Source organism: Ambystoma mexicanum, chromosome 10 (genome assembly GCF_040938575.1).
Source record: "Ambystoma mexicanum isolate Mex_15411 chromosome 10, UKY_AmexF1_1, whole genome shotgun sequence".
NCBI lineage: Eukaryota > Metazoa > Chordata > Amphibia > Caudata > Ambystomatidae > Ambystoma > Ambystoma mexicanum.
The window spans coordinates 1,006,752,861-1,006,770,989 of record NC_090932.1 but is presented as its reverse complement, the minus strand read 5'-3'; the positions used below and the strand labels follow the sequence as shown (position 1 = coordinate 1,006,770,989).

Below are 18,129 nucleotides of genomic sequence, written 5' to 3'. Positions count from 1 at the left end.
GAAACCTTGAGTGTAAGATTTTACTTGAACACTTGTGATTGTAGACCTCTGTGTAACATCATTACTACTCAGTCCCCTCTTGAGATATGTCTAGGCCTGGATGCTCAGCTCTGCTACCAAGAACTGTGTAGTACAGACTTATACCAAAGGTTGGTTTTGCTTGCACCTGTAGTCCTAGTTGTGTGTAGTGGTCCCAAAGGGTACTGCATACAAACTTTGCCTAACGGAGAGTACGCGCACATCTGTCTGCAGTGTGGATTTCGACGGACGTTTCCCTGGAAGGATGGGGAGCGCATTCCGGAAGTCTTCATGCAAGAGGCCTGTGGCTACTGGACGAGAAGTCGTTGCACATCGTGTTGGAGCTGCGGGCAGTGTTTTTGGCCCTCCGTCCCTCAAGGGCAAAATGGTACGGGTCTTCACGGACAACACCGTGTTCTACATCCAGAATCGGAGGGGAACCAGATCCCCGGCGCTCTCCAAAGAGGTGCAGGACCTTTGGCCCTGGGCTGTAGCTCAGGGGATGTTCCTCGTCCCGTTTCATCTAGCAGGAGTGAAGAACACATTGCAGACTCTCAGCAGGGAGCTGCGCTCTTGCCTCGAATGGGAACTTTGGCAGGACCAAGTGGATCACCTGTTCCGCAGATGGGGAAATCCCCAGATTGATCTGTTTGCGATGGCGACGAACACCAAGTGCTGGAGGTTCGCCAGCAGGTTTCCCCAGCCGGGGAGCATTCTGTCCCCTGGGAGGGCCTGTTTCTGTATGCGTTCCCGCCGTTGCTTATTCGACTAGTCAATCAACTCAGACGGTCCCTGTGCAGGATGATCCTCGTCGCACTGGCGTGGCCGAGACCGTTATGGTACCCGGACCTTCTGGACTTGTCAGCGTCTCCTCCAGTCAAGCTTCTGGCGGACGCAGATCTTCTCGCTAGGGAGGGAGGCGCGATTCTGCTAGGATCGCTCAACCTGAAGGCCTGGCTCCTGCAGCACACTAGAGTGTGGGGGCTACGATCTCCCAGCGGTTTGTAAGGCGGTGCTTGCCAAGGCCAGAGCTTCATCTACTCTCAAATGCTACGGGCACAAGTGGAAGAGGCTCGCCAGTTGGTGCCGTGCTCAGAAGATCGAACCTCTACGAGTCACTGCTCCGCAGGTGTTTCCGTATTTGTTGTTGTTTTTGGATAAGGCATTGCTGGCCCATGCTTCCATCAAGGTCCATCTGGCGGCCATCTCCCACTACAGTAGATCTCCTTCACGATCATCCTTATGGTCGCATTGTTTAGTCAAGGAGTTTGTCAAAGGACTATTTAGCTCATTACCGCCGGTGAAGGCTCCGGCCCCGGCGTGGGAGCTCAATGTGGTGGTTGACTAGGCTCATGGGACCACCGTTCGAGCCTATGCATTTGGCGCTGCTAACATTTTTGTTGTGTAAAACCGCATTTTTTGTGGCCATCACCTCCGCACGACAGATCAGGCCCTCTTGTAAACCACTTTCTGATGCTTGTTAATCTGCTTAGAATCACATGCTGTGCATAGGTCCGACATCCAGTGGTCACTGCAGAGTATTGCATTTTGTTTTTCGTAGTCGAAAAGGGACGTCGACAAGGCGTGTCTGAAATACTATACCTATAGTGACATGTGTTGTACCCACAATCCCTCACGCATCGAGGTCCCTCAGATTGTTTTTTTCCGCCCAGCTACTGGTCGCCTTTACGCGGAGCTCCTCGAGAGACATTGTAGATTCCATCTCCTCGACCTTTGGTCGTTTTTTCCTGTTTAAAGATTTAATATATCGATCCCTCCCTCGACGCAGTTGTGAAGCTGTCTCCGCCGAGCAAGATCTTCGACGGAGGGGACGAGCGGAGGAGATCCTTCGGCGTTGCTGAACACGTGGCCTGGCCTCGCAGGCCAAATACAGTAGGGAGAGTGGGGTCGTGGGACATCTGATTCTTTTTCTGAGAATGCCTTTCCTTTTCCCCTTCCTTTCCCTTGGGGTAGTTATCACGGTTTATTGCCTCGGCTATGGAGAGGACACCCTTTAGGTTTTGCCCACTTTGTAAGGGCAAGTTTACTTGGAAGGACAAGCATTCACGGTGTAACCGCTGCTTGCCCCTCTATCACGTAGAGGAGGGTTGCTCGGCTTGTCGGCTTCTAAAGCCAGAGACTCTAAAAGACCGTAGGGTCAAGAGTTGGGCGGCCTACGCTATGTCGAAGGCCGGGTCTTCACCCGCCGCTGCTACCACCGACAGTGACGAGGAACGTGATAACACGACCTCCGCTACGGAAGTCGTACACCCCTCTAAAGAGCGCTCGCGCTCTTCGTCGTCTGTCCCTGGCCCCGACGGGCTCGGCTCATGCCCTGCTTATGGGGATGAACACCCCGGCGACACTGACGCACACGATACAACACATTAACGCACAACCCATAGCTCTTCTTCGTCAAAGACGAAGAAAGCATCAGCGCCCAAGGAGACGCAGGTTACACCGGCGGCCTCCTCGGACCGTTCGGGTTCGAAGCCCCTCTCGCAGCTGCGACCAGCGACTGGGCTTTCGGCAAATAAGGGCGCCGCCCCCAAACCATCGGCCGGCGCGCACCAGCAGAGAGCGCACGCCGCCGTAGGACACCCGTAACGTCGAAACCACAGCCCTCCGCTGACAAACGAGTCACAGAGCAGAGAGCTTGGCGAGGATCGTTGTGGCCGACGCCCAGAAGCGTACGCCGAAAGACACGTCGAGCGCTACGCAAAGGTCGAAAGACAAGCCGAAAAAGCCCGAAGAAAAACAGGGACTACCCCCTTCAGTCGGGGGGACCCCCAGCACACCGGAAGGCTTTTCGGAGGGCGACGGGACACTTTCCTCAACGTTGTGGGAGAGGTCGAACTGTTTTCAGCAAGATAACACTAATTTTCCCCCGCTAGACCGCTCAGGGGTACCCCATGAAACCATGGAAAGGCTCCATCTCTGAATGGAGAGGTTTATGAACACCCAGAACACTCCCAAGAGAACAAGAGAAGGGCCTCAGGAGGACCCCAGGGCCAAATACCTGAGGCAGGACACACCCTTAGACTTCCATAATGTGTATGACCTCACTGGTGAGGAACAATACTTAGAAGAGGAGGATGATTTTGTGGACAATGAAGGACAGAACCAAGAGGAAGGTCTGGAAGACAGCCCAGACATGGTAGGAGAAGGCTTCGGAGAAAATCCAGAAGAAGGACCTTCTCATCCCTGGCAATCCCCATCAGTATATTCGAATACTGATGTCCTGAACCTAAATCCTCCTGACAATTCACCTGTTAAAAACACGTCGCCCATTGACGATCAGCCCACATTCAATGCCCTGTTGCGCAGAGCAGCAGCACATTTCGAACTGGACACTGGGGAGATCTCTCCGGAAATAGACTTTGTGGAAAGAGTAATTAAGGAGAAACCCCCAGTCAGCCAGACCATTCTCGCTTCAGTGAAGAGAAGAATCATCCCTTCGCTATCCACACCCGCACTAATCAGAGGAGATAATCCAAGGATTGAAAAACTTTTCACTCCTTCACCCTCAGACCCGCTGTACATCAGGGGACATTCCATTCCGGATTCCCTTGTAGTAACTAATACAAGGAAGAGGGCAGGGGTGCCGCTGTCCACCAGTGTGGCACCACCTGACAAGGAGGGCAAGAGGTTATATGCCCTTGCTAAAAGAGTCACATCCTCGGCTGCCTTTTCGGCAAGAATTGCGAACAACAATTCTTTGTTAGCTAGCTACGCGGACGCGCAGTGGGCCAAACTGCGCAAGGACGCCGAAGAAGCGGCGGAACCACTACGTACACGCCTGCTTTCAACTATTGGCGAAGGAACCCAGGTCAACCAGAGTATTGTAAAGAACTCTCTGGATGCTGCTGAAACAGCGGGACGTTCCCTGGTTCAGGGAATACTCCTAAAACGCCATGTATGGCTGCACAACTCAGGGTTCAAACCGGAGACACAGGCGTCTTTAATAAATAAACCTGTTGAAGACTCAAACCTCTTCGGGAAGGCGGTGGATGAGGCTCTGGAAATGGCTAAAAAAGAGTTTGATACTATCAAGACTCTTGACCAGAACTCTAAGCCCACTACCAGACGTGGCTATGGCAACAAACGCTTTTTTCGTGGCCAACGCCAACAGCAGAATCAGCAGCAACAGTACCCTGCCACCAGTTACCAGACCAATAGTGGGCAGTACAGCTAAAGAGGACAGCGCAGGGGCAAAGGGAGAGGGCGGGCGTCCACCCCCAGAGGCTCCCAAGCCCCCAACAACACCAAGTGACGCGAAGATTCGCGTCCCCTCCCATGCAACACCGGTCGGGGGCCGGATAACATCCTTTCTTCCAGCATGGGAGGGAATAACGTCAGACCGCTGGGTACTTTCCACCGTAGCCCACGGATACTGCATCGAATTCAACAGTTCCCCAACATACAGACCCCCGAGGGGACGACGCATGACACCGGAACACCTTGCCATCCTTCTCCAAGAAGTACAACTGCTGGAAAAAGGAGCCATAGAGGTCGTGCCTCTAGCTCAGGTAACGGAAGGTATTTATTCAGTGTACTTCCTTGTACCCAAAAAGGATCTAACCATGCGCCCTGTATTAGATCTGCGCCCAGCGAACAAGTTTATCAAACCCCAGAAGTTTCGTATGGTGACCTTACAGGAAGTGATCCCACTGCTATCACAGGGAGATTACATGACAACATTGGACATGAAAGATGCATACTTTCATATTTTAATGTTGCCAGCGCACAGAAAATACCTCAGGTTTATGATAGAGGGCAAACACTATCAGTTCAGAGTGCTACCCTTCGGCATAGCATCAGCACCAAGGGTATTCACGAAGGTACTGGCAGTGGCAGCGGCCCACCTGCGCAGGTTGTCCATCCCAGTTTACCCTTACCTCGACGACTGGCTCATAACAGGGGATTCTTACGAAACATGCTTCTCCAATACCCAAAAGACTGTAGACCTTTTGTTCCAGTTGGGCTTCTCCAGCAACGAAAAGAAGTCCAGCCTAGACCCCAGCCAAATCAAACAATTCCTAGGGGCTCTAATTCAAACAAAGGGCGGCCTCGTCTTCCCCTCCAACGAGAGGGTCCAAAACATGCTGTTTCAGATCCCTCAATATGTGACCGGTCGAGAGGTGACGGTACGCAAAGCAATGCGCTTGCTAGGCATGATGGCGTCGTGTATTTATTTGGTACCTCACGCGCGCCTGCGCATGCTTCCTATGCAAGAGTGAACATGTACCAGGGGAACTCATTCTGCTGGCAGACAAACTCAGCAGAGATTTCCCCCTGCCCGAAGAGTACGAATGGCGACTGCACGAAGACATCGTCTTTGACGTCTTCACACAATGGGGATTCCCAGAAATAGACCTATTCGCAACCCTGGAGAACTCACAATGCCCAAGTTACGCCTCCAGGTACCCCCAGAACCAATACAAGGGGAACGGTCTGTCGATGCAATGGTCAGGGAAATTTGTTTACGCTTTTCCCCCCCGACTCCCCTTCTCAACAAGGTGGTGCACAAGATGCACCAGGAACAAGTAACCATGATACTGGTGGCCCCAATGTGGGCCCGACAGCCATGGTTCGCTCACTTGATGGAGATGTCTCTATCTCCCCCAGTGAAACTCCCCTGCCTGTACAACATGCTGTCGCAAGACAAGGGCAGGACTCTCTGCATCCATGCCCCCAGAACATGAACTTAGCAGCTTGGCTCCTGAGATCATAGAATTCGGACATCTACAGCTCCCAGAGTGATGCATGGACATCCTCGGGGAAGCCAGAAAACCTAACACTCGCCACTGCTACTCCAGCAAGTGGAGATTTGTCATCTGGTGCGGAGGGAAAAGCATCAACCCGAATGACTGCTCTCCCACACATATTGTTCTATACCTGACCCACTTGTTGGATTCAGGTCTAGTGTTCAATTCCATCAAAGTCCACCTAGCGGCACTTTCTGCATACACCACTTCCCAACTCAAGGTGTCGTGGTGGAAGATCCCTGTTATAAAGGCCTTCATGGAGGGAATAAAGAGAATACACCCCCCGATAGCTGACCCAGCTCCCGGATGGGACCTTAATGTGGTACTTACCAGACTCATGGGCTCACCTTTCGAAACCATGCACAAAGCATCTCTTAAAGACCTCACCCTTAAGACTGCTTTTTTAATAGCTATCACCTCCATCAGGAGGGAAAGTGAACTACAGGCTCTTTCTGTTCTAGACCCCTTCGTTACAGTTCACAGAGATAAGGTGGTTCTACGCACGCACCCAAGGTTTGCTCCGAAGTTCATATCGAAATTCCACGTAAACCAGTCTATAGAACTGCCAACGTTCTTTCAAAATCCTTCCAACTTGGGAGAAAAAACTCTACACGCACTAGATGTGCGCAGAGCGGTTATGTTCTACATGGAAAGAACGAGACCACTGAGGAAGACTAATCAGTTCTTTGTCTCGGTGGCAGCAGGAAGAGAAGGGGATGCAGTTTCAAAGTCCACTATTTCTAGATGGATTGTTCAATGCATCACTCTCTGCTATACTCTTGCTAAGAGAGAACTGCCCTTTAAGCCTAGAGCACACTCTACTCGAGGCACAGGGGCGTCCATAGCATCATTGCAAATGTTCCCCTTGAGTCCATCTGCAAAGCGGCTACCTGGAGTTCTGTGCACACCTTTACAAAACACTACTGTCTAGATGCACACTCGAGATCTGACTGCCAGGTGGGTCAGGCAGTATTAAGACATCTTTTCTCTACTGTTCCTTCTCATAACCCACCTCCAACTCCGGGTACTGCTCGCTAGTCTATGCACAGCATGTGATTCTAAGCAGATTAACAAGCATCAGAAGACAATGCATTACTTACCGTAAAAGCATTTCTGATGATTGTATCTGCTTAGATTCACATGCGCGCCCACCCTTCCTCCCCGCTCGGATGGAAGGAACATAGACTTCCTTTTATATCTCTTTTCTGTACGTACTCACGTCTAGAAGGCTCCCTCAGGGCAGAAAAATACAAACAGAGGGACCTCGACGCGTGAGGGATTGTGGGTACAGCACACGTCACTATAGGGATAGTATTTCAGACACGCCTTGTCGACGTCCCTTTTCGACTACGAAAAACAAAATGCAATACTCCGCAGTGACCACTGGATGTCGGACCTATGCACAGCATGTGAATCTAAGCAGATACAATCATCAGAAATGCTTTTATGGTAAGTAATGCATTGTCATACTCGACATTCCATGAGACGAGGGTAGTGCTACGGACCCCTCCTTCATGCCCAAGGTGCCGTCGGACTTTCATCTAAACAAGCCCTTGGTGTTACTTGTATTCTTCCTGACACCTTCGTCACCGGCTGAGAGGACTTAGAACTTCAGAGCTCTAGCGACAGAGCGAGTGCAATGTGGACTGCACAGAGTTTTCGGGAGACGACGCAACTTTTTGTGATCGTTGGCCCTGTGAACCATGGGAAGGCCCTCTCCAAGGCTTTCATCTCCAGGTGGCTCTCCGGCTGAATCACCCATTGTCACCGGTTGGCAAACCGACTGTTGCCTGGCCGTCCGAGAGCCCTTTCGACCAGAGCAATCGCTGCAACTACGGCGTTCCTGTCTGGTGTGTCCCTGCTCGACATTTGCAGGGCTGCTATGTGGAGGTCGACGCACACCTTCACAAAGTTCTGCTGCGTCGACAGGGATTCCAGGGAGGAGTCCAGAGTCGGCCAAGCATTGCTGCGCAACCTGTTCGCTTGAAGGTGAGCATGGTGAGGATGTAAGAGATGCTTAATGTTGAGATGATTAATGTTGAGCCTTGCCACCTCCCGTGGTTATGCATGTGTGTACTGCTATGTATTCTTTATTCATGAGCATGTGAATACATGCCAGACCCCATACTGGAGAAGGAACAAGTTACTTACTTGTCTAGCATGGATTCCCATGCGAACCCACCCGCCTACCCCGCTGCAGCTCTTCTACTTCAAGTGCTACCAAATCTGAAGATGGCTGCCAGAGGAGTGGCTTAGGTGTAGGGCTGTCATTAGCTGGGGGCAGTATGACCCAGAGACCAGTGATTGGTTGTTAGGAGAAAGACAGTTCAGAAGTGAAACTGATTTTTTTCTTTACCGAGGATTCCCAGCCTGACGGAATATTCACAAGCATGTGAATCTATGCCAGACCCATGCTGGAGAACCGTTACAGGTAAATACCTTGTTCCTTATTCACTGTAGTGACTAACGTAGTCCCATTTCCTCCATATGTCCCACCATCCTCTCTCCCCCCCCCGCCCCCTTTTAATAATTCTTATGTCATTAGGCAATGTTAAGTATTGTCGACACGTCAATGGGGACTGAGGTGTGGCGCCGGTGGGCAGAGTCAGGGTAGCGCATGCTCCCAAGACCTCACCCATGCACGCATCTAAATTTAAAGGGGAAGAAGGTTTTTTCTGGTGAAAATGGTTCTATCTCCCGTTCCTAGAAATGGACGCCCATGCAGTATGGAGGAAAGGGGACTAGGCCTAAGTACGTTAGTCACTACACTGGGTAACTTTTATAATTACTTCAGCATGTCAACTATCATGCCTTTTTCAAACCCATTTCAACTGTTGTCCAACCAGCTTGTTAATTTTTGTAATGTCTAGAGCAGCTCTATGAAGCTGTGACCTCACAGTACCCAATATCAACTTGTTAAATGCAGGCTTCTTTTCATAGTGAATGTTCACAAATTGCCTTTGTATCTCAGCTACGTACATATGTCAGAAGAAATCCTATAATTGAGCAGGCAGGCTATTTGTATGTGTGAATCTTTCATGCCGAATTGTTCATTCTTGTCAAATGCAATTTTTGGGAATAAGTTATTAAACTACATTTTTACTACACCTAATGACACATTAAAAAGTTGTCAAGTTCATGATTTCTATGTATTTAAACAACTCTCCTGAACACTGGCGCAATTTTCTTGTATTGTTTCTTATCTTCTACATAGTGCCGCATTCATTAATGAACTGTTCAGACAGTAAGCACCAGGCTGTTCATGGTCTTTATTTTGCGCTCAAGTTAAAATATTATTTTTTCAGCCAAGAATGGATCAGTATTTTAATCAAATGGATAAGATCATCAAAGAAAAGAAAACGTCATCGCGTATCCGCTTCATGTTGCAGGATTTGATTGATCTGCGATTGGTAAGAATCCTCCTTTCCCCTTCCCACTGATAACCCTCAGCTGTTTGCATCCTTTGTTGAAACTGTCTCATATTGCATACTGGCCCATTAGACGCCATGCTAGCCTCCAGCTCTGGTTTGTGTGGCTTTAAATCTGGGCCAAGAGCACCTTCATTCAGCTTTTTAATGCAGCAATGCTACCAAATGTAGGTTGTGCTGTGCCAGCCACTGATACACCCAGTCCCCCTCAAAGCATACAAGGTTAGGTCCTGAAATCACGCTTGTGCAAGGCCACCAACCGTAGAATGATTTTCACCTGTATATTGTCTGCTTTTCACTTTACAAACAGGGGGGTGGGGCTGGGGGGGGAGATTTGTTCTCTGCCACATGACTGGATTTTCCAAACTTACAAGTTGTGAGAGCTGTGATGTATGCAAAGTCTTGCTTTGATTTCCGATTTCCTCATGTTTATTGACATGCAAATTATGGTTAATATTGGGTGCTCTAGGTGGAAAAATAAATGCCTGTTTTCATGCAACTCTCATTGTTTTAGTGTAATTGGGTTCCTCGAAGAGGGGAGCAAGGTCCCAAGACAATTGACCAGATCCATAAGGAAGCTCAAATGGAGGAACAACGGGAGGCCATAAAAGTGCATAATCTGATGTCCATCAAGCCAGACAAAAGGAGGGATCCTCCGGGACGCCAGGGGTCTGGTAAGCACACGGCTAGATATTGATATCTATTCCTGAACTAATCCTACCCAAAGACCACCACTGTGACTACTCCAGCCTGAGACTGTAGAATTGCCCTAAAATATATATTGCTGTTTTCTGCCGCCTCACTCCCTTAACTGTGTTAGCCTATTTGTATATCGGTGCAAGGTAAATCTTCATCTTGGACAGCAGAGCCATTCCTTTGCTTAAATCAGTCTTTATCTGTACAGATCAGCAATTTAGCCTGAAGATAGGTTTGAAAATTTTCATTAAGCACACATTAGCTTGGTCATTGCAATGTACACATGAACCATTATTCCTGTATTTTTTTTTTCTTTTTTTACATACCCCAATTTGTCGCCATTTGTTGCATTGACCCATTGTCGATCCTTAATATTTTCCCTTGTGATATTTCAGGCGGCGGAGGAGGTAGTGGTGGTGGAGGAGGCGGTGGAAGAGGAGGCCAGGTAGCAGATGATGGCTGGAACACAGTACCAATTAGCAAAGGTAGTCGGCCTATCGACACCAGCCGGATTCAAAAGATTACGAAGGTTTGTCCTTAGTCCAGCAGTGTGCACTTCAGAATGTATTTCTTTAAAACAATGTTGCTTTTGCACCTTGAGACTCAGACCTTCTAATGTCTCCCTGCAACCAGGAGTTTGATTCCCCCCTCACACAGCTTATATTCTGGGACTGAAATACCTACACTTTCTCATATTTTAATAGTTTAAAGTGTGGGCGCAGCAATACAAAGCCTAAGAGTGCAGTCTAGTTTTGTGCACTAAACCCATTTGTAGAAAACTTTGCTGGGAATAGCTTTCTGAGGCTTGTGAACCTTAAATGTGCATGCTTTACATACAACAGTCTGGCGGTTGGTTTGGAGCATCTCATCCTGTTTTTCATCTTTTAAACTGAAAAGGGTATTCACCGTGACATTCCTGTCCCACTATCTCTGCTCTACGTATGCAGGTACCCCATATCCCTTACACCTCAGCGTCAGATTTTCTTTCCTGCCATGAGTTGGTCGCATTCAAGCAGAATACAAAACAAACTTGTGATTCAACACCATTCAACCCCTTCTTTGCCTCGTAATTTACTGCAGTGATTGACCTTGGAACAAGCGAAGGCAAGTCACCATCCCAAGTCAGTTTGACCTGTACTCTTGATCTACTGCCCCATCCAATGACAGTCCTCTGCCTAAGCCCTGCTCTGGCAGCCATCTTCAGATTTTTACTGCACGCTTCAGTGTTGGGAGTCCTCAAGTTGATCGCCGAGCTATTTGTCAATCTACTGACAGGGGGAGCTGTTGTCGAAGTTATGCGCCAGGCAAGGGCCAAGATCCATCGAAGATTCTAGAAGGCCATCTTGGGCCTACTTTCCGTCCTCCGACCATGATGGAGAGGAGGGAAGTGTCCTTCAGGCACTGCACCAATTGCAGGCTTCGGAATGTTTGTGGAATGGTTCTACTGCCTACACCCAGGCAATAAGGAAGTAGAGTGCGAGATATGCCTCGGTTTCTCTAAGAAAACGGCAAAGGAGAGGCATAGGCCTCCGATCTTGGCTCCGAGCAGGGTCATGCCTCCTCCAGGATCGGCCGGTCCGAGGAGCGCTCTCATCCGTGTGGGCCCAAGACGAGGCAAAGATAATTCCGTGTTCACTGGGATCGCTGCGGACGCAGGCCCCAAATTAGATGGGGCGAGATCAGCATCACCTTCCGCTGCTATTGCCAGCCAACTATCAAGCTCCTCTTCAAAGAGGAAGTCATCTACCCCAGCTAAGCTATGGGAGAAGTCTGAGAAGCCGCAGACTGGGGAAAAGGCAGCGCAGCTCAAGCAGGCTCAACTGGCGGCAGGCGAAGACCGTCTACGACTCAGTTGGCTGCTGCTACTACTACGGCAGCTACGGGTGCTGATCCTATGAGGGTGGCTGCCCCAAAGCGCAACACCACTGCAGAGACATTGGTAAAGTCTGCTGGCACGCCAGAAGGGGTGAAACTGGCCCCGGTCTCCCGGTTCAAGACCTCAGGGTGGGAGGAGGAGGAAAGCGGGAGGCAAATGGGTCTCGTCCATGGATGACAATAAGGAGTCCTTGCATACAGTCCACGATGATGAAGGCACGCAGGGCCTAGTTTTCCTGTTCTGCCCTCTCAGCTGAGGAACCTTTCCTTGGATATTGTTTCGCTCCACGCACCTTGGTGTCAGAGATCCAGATAAGGTCTCTGGCGCTGGTACCTGTAGTCCCCCAAGTCCACGCCGAAGAAGAGCAAGCGTCAACTTACGCCCACATATCAACCTCTTCCACCCTCTGTCCCCAGCAGACACAGGTACGGGAACTTATTCAGCCACGGCAGATGACTTAAGACATTGTCACAGTGGAGGGTGAATTGCCCCATTTGAATGCCCCGCATAGGGTTTGCCCATCGGATGAGGTGGGTTTGTTCCACTCCACGATTGTTAGGGCCTCTGAGCTATTCCAGTAGGTGCCTGATGAAACCAAGAAGGAAGGCTTCTTGTATCAACGGCTCGATGCCAAGAGGAAAACTATCATGGCAGTGCCCTTTCTAGGTGACATTTGGGAAGGACTGGCCTTCATGAAGAACCCTTGCACTGCTCCACCCAAATGGGATAATCTGGAGAAGAAATATAGGGTGCCAGACTCTGCACCCAACTGCCTGAGCTCGCAACCATCGCTGGACTCGGTGGTGTCTCCCGCCGCAAGGAAACGATCGGCTAACTCTTTGTCGTCAGTCCCTCCGTACAGCAAGGTAAGAATGATGGACGCCATGGGGAAGAAGGTGATTTAAACTGCGACGTCCACAATCGAGGCATCCAACGTGCAGCTATCCTGGCCAGGTAGGACAGGGAATTGTAGTACAAGCTAGGAGTGATCCTGGAGTTCCTCCCCGACGATGAGATGGAAGCCCTCCTTCTCTTCCAGGAAGGGGAGGTGGTGTCAGATCACACTATCGCAGTGGCAGTGGATGTCGCTGACACGGAGTTCCGGCAAATGGGGAACAGTGTGCCTTTTTCGACGGGAATGGGTGAAAGCCACTAATTTCCATCAGGAGGTCAAAGCGAAGTGCTGGACATGCCCTTAGATGGAGAAAATCTGTTTGGGAAGGCCGTCGACTATTCCCTCCAGGCCATCAAGACATATACTGAGACGGCCCGTTCTCTCGGCGCTCCATCAGCACTGCTTGTCTTTTCGCTCCTCCAGGGGAAAATCGAGCAGGTCTTCAAGACAGCCTTCCCGATCTTCAATGCAAGAAGCCTACAGAGGATGCTCCGAGGACTATGGTAGCAGAGAGCAGTGTCGCAGTCATGGCACCCAAGCAAGCTTGTACCAGTCAGGATGTCGGGCCCCCACTCGTGCACCCTGATGGGAGGTTGGCTGACGCGCTTAGTCAGCGAGTGGAGAAAGACCACCACCACCGATGGGTCCTGCACGCTCTCGCCCAAGGACACACTTTGGCGTTCCAACACAGGTGTCATCGTATCCCTCTGGTTCCCCGTCAGGAGCAGCACATCCCAGAGTGGCAATCCATGCTACCAAAAGGGGCGATGGAGCTAGTTCCCAACAGCTCTGGAGTCTATTACAGATACTTTCTGGTCAGAAAGAAGACTGGGTGCTGGAAACCCATCTTGGACCTACGACGTCTGAATAAATACTTGGTCCCAAAAATTCTGGATGGTCACGTTGCAGCACATTCTAAGTGTAAAGACTGGAGGGGGAATCTGTATATGGCAGAGCAGAAGCACAGAGCACCCCAGCCAAGATTCTATATATGGTAATGTTGGACAAGCAATCAAGGCTTAAGCTCTCTGGAGGTGATGCAGGCAGGTCCTAAGTACAGTGTAGTCCCCCAAGCCCTGACAAAGTAATGGCCACACATTGTTGGTGTTAACACAGTTCTTCCCCAAAGGGGAAGCCAGTAGCCAGCAGTCAACCAGCAGCAACGAACAAGGTATGAGCGGCCAGGGTGGGAAGTAAAGCAATCCCTCTTCTCCGGAAACCTTGCTACACAACAATTCTATAGACCATGGAACAGGAATGTGACTGGTAAACTATACCTGATACATTACGCTACACCACAGCAAGCGCCTAGGCTGATATCAAAATTGCATTGTTAGGCTCTAACTGTATTTAGGTTGATACTCACATTGCATTGTTGGGTGTGGGCCTCTCTCCCACTATGCAGGACTCTCAAATCTAGCTCTGTATAGGCTGATAATTGCATTGTTAGGCTCTAACTGTGTTTAGGCTATTCTCCATCATGGGGTCCGGCATGGATTCACATGCTCATGAATATAGTCCCTGTCAGGCTGGGAATCCTCAGTATAGAAAAAATCTGTTTCAGTTTCATGTCTGAACTGTCTTTCTCCTAACAACCAATCACTGGTCTCTGGGTCATAATACCCCCAGCCAATGGCAGCCATCTTCAGATTTTTACCACACATTCAAGTTTTGGGAATCCTTGTGCTATAGCACTCGAGCTTTTACTGCGTTTTGCAATTTTTCGAAGAGTTTACTCTATTTTTTCCGGTCAATCGAGCCTCAAGCTCCATCATCTGACTAACGGGGACCCGTTTTTCTGAACTTTCCACACCCCTCAAGAGTGATTTTTCGTCGAGTTCCCTTCTTGGAATATACTAGTAGATTCTTTGAGGCCTACTCAGTGTGGACATGGCTAAAGATAAAGAAGACTCGACGCCTATGTTCAGGATCTGCCCTGGATGTCACTTATTTCGACGGCAGTTCTAGATCTCTGCCGAAAACCTGAACCTCCCGGAGCTTCGACCGACGGTGATCCAGTCTGCTTCAGCGCCAATTGGTACACCGGAAGTTCCGGCGGCAACCGCCGACAGTCGGGATTGGCAGCCCTCCACGCAGCCGCATATGCGCCTAGTGACCTGGCCATCAAAAACAGGGGGCGATATCTCTAATATCCTGGGTTCCGTCGAGACGCATCACAAGAAGGCGTCCGGCGACGACAGGGTTCCGGCTCCGCCAAAGAAGGCGCCGCCGAAGTCAAGCCCTGGCTCTGCCGTAAAAGGCTCCTTCACAATTGCAGGCCATGGCTACGTGCCTCCCGTCTGCAGAGGACGTCGCCGACAGCATAGCAAGAATCATTTCTGCCGATTCACAAACGGCAGTCTAGAGATTCTTCGCAGCCTATGGAAAAGTCCAAGTATCCGTTGAGATCCAAGGGTAGCCTAAAGAGAGTACCGGAACCCTCCCATAAGCCGAAAGAAAGGCACAGGGACGCCCCACCTCTGTCGGTCCCCCAGGAAGAGTTTTCGGAGGGTGAGGAATGGATGTCTTCTAGGTTGAGACAAAAATCTCGACGTTATACGACAGAAGAAAGTTTTCAAGACCCTTTTCCACCTCTAGACAATTCTAGGTCTTCTGTATGTACTAAGAGAGAAGTTTGGAGAGACTGGACAGGTTTGTTACCCGTTCAGAGCAAACGACGCACAGAAGACCACGAGAGGAGAGCCCTTTGGACCATGTAGCAAAGTTCCCAGGACTCTGACTCCTCTCAGGAAGAGGATATATACACCTATGACTTCACTGAGGAGGAGATTCCTGCAGACACTCAGGATGAGGATCATTTCAACAATCCCGAGGACATGCATGATCCCTTAGAGGGGTAGGGGGGGGTAGCCCGGATATGGGTGACCCTCAGCCGTGGCAGTTTCCAGATCCCGCACAAGATCCTGATGCCATATGTTTGGATTCCCCCAGACCACTCCCACTAGACAACCCTCGCCAGTGGATGATCAGTTGACGTTTAACATCATGTTGTGCAAAGCAGCTGAACACTTTAAAATCTCCACAGATGAAGCTGTCCCTGAAGCTGACTTTGTGGAGTACATTCTCAAAGAGAAGCCACCGGGCAGCCAGGCTATTACTCTCCTCAATTCAATTAAACAACGTTTGGCTCTCTCCTTTATCAACACCTGCTCTTACAAGAGGTGTGAATCCGAGGATAGAAAAGCTCTTTTGTCCTTCTCCCTCATACCCCCTTTCTATCAGGTCACTCCACCCCAGACTCTCTGGTGGTGACCACTACGAGAAAAAGGGCAGGGGGTCCCTCTGTCAACTGGTGAGGCACCCCCTGATAAGGAAGGTGAAAGACTTTACGCCCTTGGGAAGAGGGTCACAGCCGCAGCAGCTTTTTCAACACGTATTGCCAACAATACCACCTTATTGGCCAGCTGCGCCGACGCTCAGTGGGCCTTGCTACAAGGCCTACAGGAGGTTGACAACTAAACCAAAGCATACTTAAAAACACTTTGGATTCCGCCGAAACAGCTGGTCGATCTTTGGCTCAGGGCACACTCTTGAAGAGACATGCATGGCTAAGGAACTCTGGGTTCAAGCCAGAGACGCAAGCGTCACTTATAAATAAACCCTTGGAGGAATCCAACCTGTTTAGAAAAGCTGTCAGCGAGGCCCTCGAGACTGTAAAAAAGGAGCATGACACTCTGAAAACACTGGACCAAATTACACAAAGACCCTCTACAAGACGAGGATCTGGGTCCAGACGGCTTTTTCGTGGCCAACGCTTCCATCAGCAGTACTCCTCAGGAAACAATTGGTCCGCTCCACAGGAAACCGGCGGATACACCACTTTGTATCTCCAGAGGGGTCAGCGTCGTGGAAAAGGAAGGGGCTGGAACTCTACCCCCAGAGGCTCCCCGGCCTCCGGTTCAAAATGACCCGAAGATTCGGGTCCCCTCCCATTCCTCCCTGGTCGGGGGGCGGCTAACATTGTTCCTTCAGGCATGGGAGGGGATAACTACAGACCAGTGGCCCACCGGTACTGTACAGAGTTCAACCGGTCCCCAATATTCAGACCCCCATGAGCAAGACGACTGACACCAGACCATCTTCATATCCTTCTTCAGGAAGTCGAGACACTACAAGAAAAAGGAGCCATAGAGCTCGTACCTCTGTCACAGGTAAAAAGGTATTTATTCAGTGTTCTTCCTTGTACCCAAAAAGGATCTAACCATGCTCCCTGTATTAGATCTGCGACCAGCGAACAAATTTGTAAAGCCACAAGTTCTGCATGGTCACTCTGCAGGAAGTCATTCCCCTGCTATCACAGGGGGATTACATGGCAACACTACATGAAAGATGCATACTTTCATATTTCAATGTTGCCAGCGCACAGAAAATACCTCAGATCTTATGATACAAGACAAGCATCATCAGTTCAAGGTACTACCCTTCGGCATAGCATCTGCACCAAAGGGTATTTACAAAGGTACTAGCGGTGGCATCACATCTGCACAGGCAATCCATCCCGGTCTAGCCTTACCTCGACGACTGGCTCATAACAGGGGACTCTTACGAAACCTGTCTGGCAAATACCCAAATGACGATAATCTTTTATTCAGTCTGGGGTTCTCTATCAACGAGAAAAAATCCAGCCTAGACCGCAGTCAGATCAAGCAGTTCCTAGGGGCTCTAATTTGAACAAAGGATGGCCTAGTCTTCCCCTCCAACGAGAGGGTCCAAAACATGCTTTTTCAAATCCCTCAATATGTAGTCAATCGAGAGGTGACGGTACGCAAGGCTATGCGACTGTTAGGAATTATGGCGTCATGTATTTACTTGGTTCCTCATGCGCGCTTGCGTCCAATGCAAGAGTGGCTCAACAGCCAGTGGTGTCAGGCCAGCTGACAATGGGATGATCTAGTGGTTGTCTCGCCAGCCCTAGTTCTCTCACTGCGGTGGTGGTCGAGGGACATCCTCTTGAAGGGGCAATCCTTCACCACCCCCTCAGTGGAAGCCACTCTAACTACAGACGCATCTCTCCCAGGGTTGGGCGATCACCTGCTTCAACAAACGGCGCACAGTTTGGTCGTCGGACATGGCATCCAACCACATAAACCTGTTGAAACTTTTAGCTCTGTTCATAGCACTAAAAGCTTTCCAGACACAACTGCAGGGGAAGACGGTCCTGATCCTCGCAGACAGCACCACTGCCATCTGAACAAACGGGAGGGGGGGCGGGGGGGGAGCGGCACTCTCCAGAGCTGTCCAAACTGTCACAGAACATTTGGAAGTGGGCTCTCAAACGCAACATGTTCCTTGTTATCACATGTTCCAGGGGAACTCTATCTTCTAGCAGACGTACTCTGCAGAGATTACCTGCTGACCATGGAGTACGAATGGCGGTTACAAAAAGACATTGTTGGCCAAGTCGGGGCTGGCGCACTCCTGCCTCCA

At 50.1% G+C, this 18,129-nt stretch overlaps 1 protein-coding gene across 12 annotated transcripts in view; it reads left to right on the top strand.

The window, feature by feature from the left end:
* Window positions 1-18,129, top strand: part of EIF4G1 (eukaryotic translation initiation factor 4 gamma 1) — a 1,670,216-nt gene that overhangs the window by 1,369,348 nt on the left and 282,739 nt on the right. For all 12 annotated transcript variants that reach the window (XM_069618798.1, XM_069618805.1, XM_069618804.1 and 9 more), the window contains 3 exons: window positions 9,092-9,196; window positions 9,729-9,888; window positions 10,306-10,439. In XM_069618798.1, the coding sequence (XP_069474899.1) occupies window positions 9,092-9,196; window positions 9,729-9,888; window positions 10,306-10,439 (399 nt within the window). The remainder of the gene's footprint in view (window positions 1-9,091; window positions 9,197-9,728; window positions 9,889-10,305; window positions 10,440-18,129) is intronic.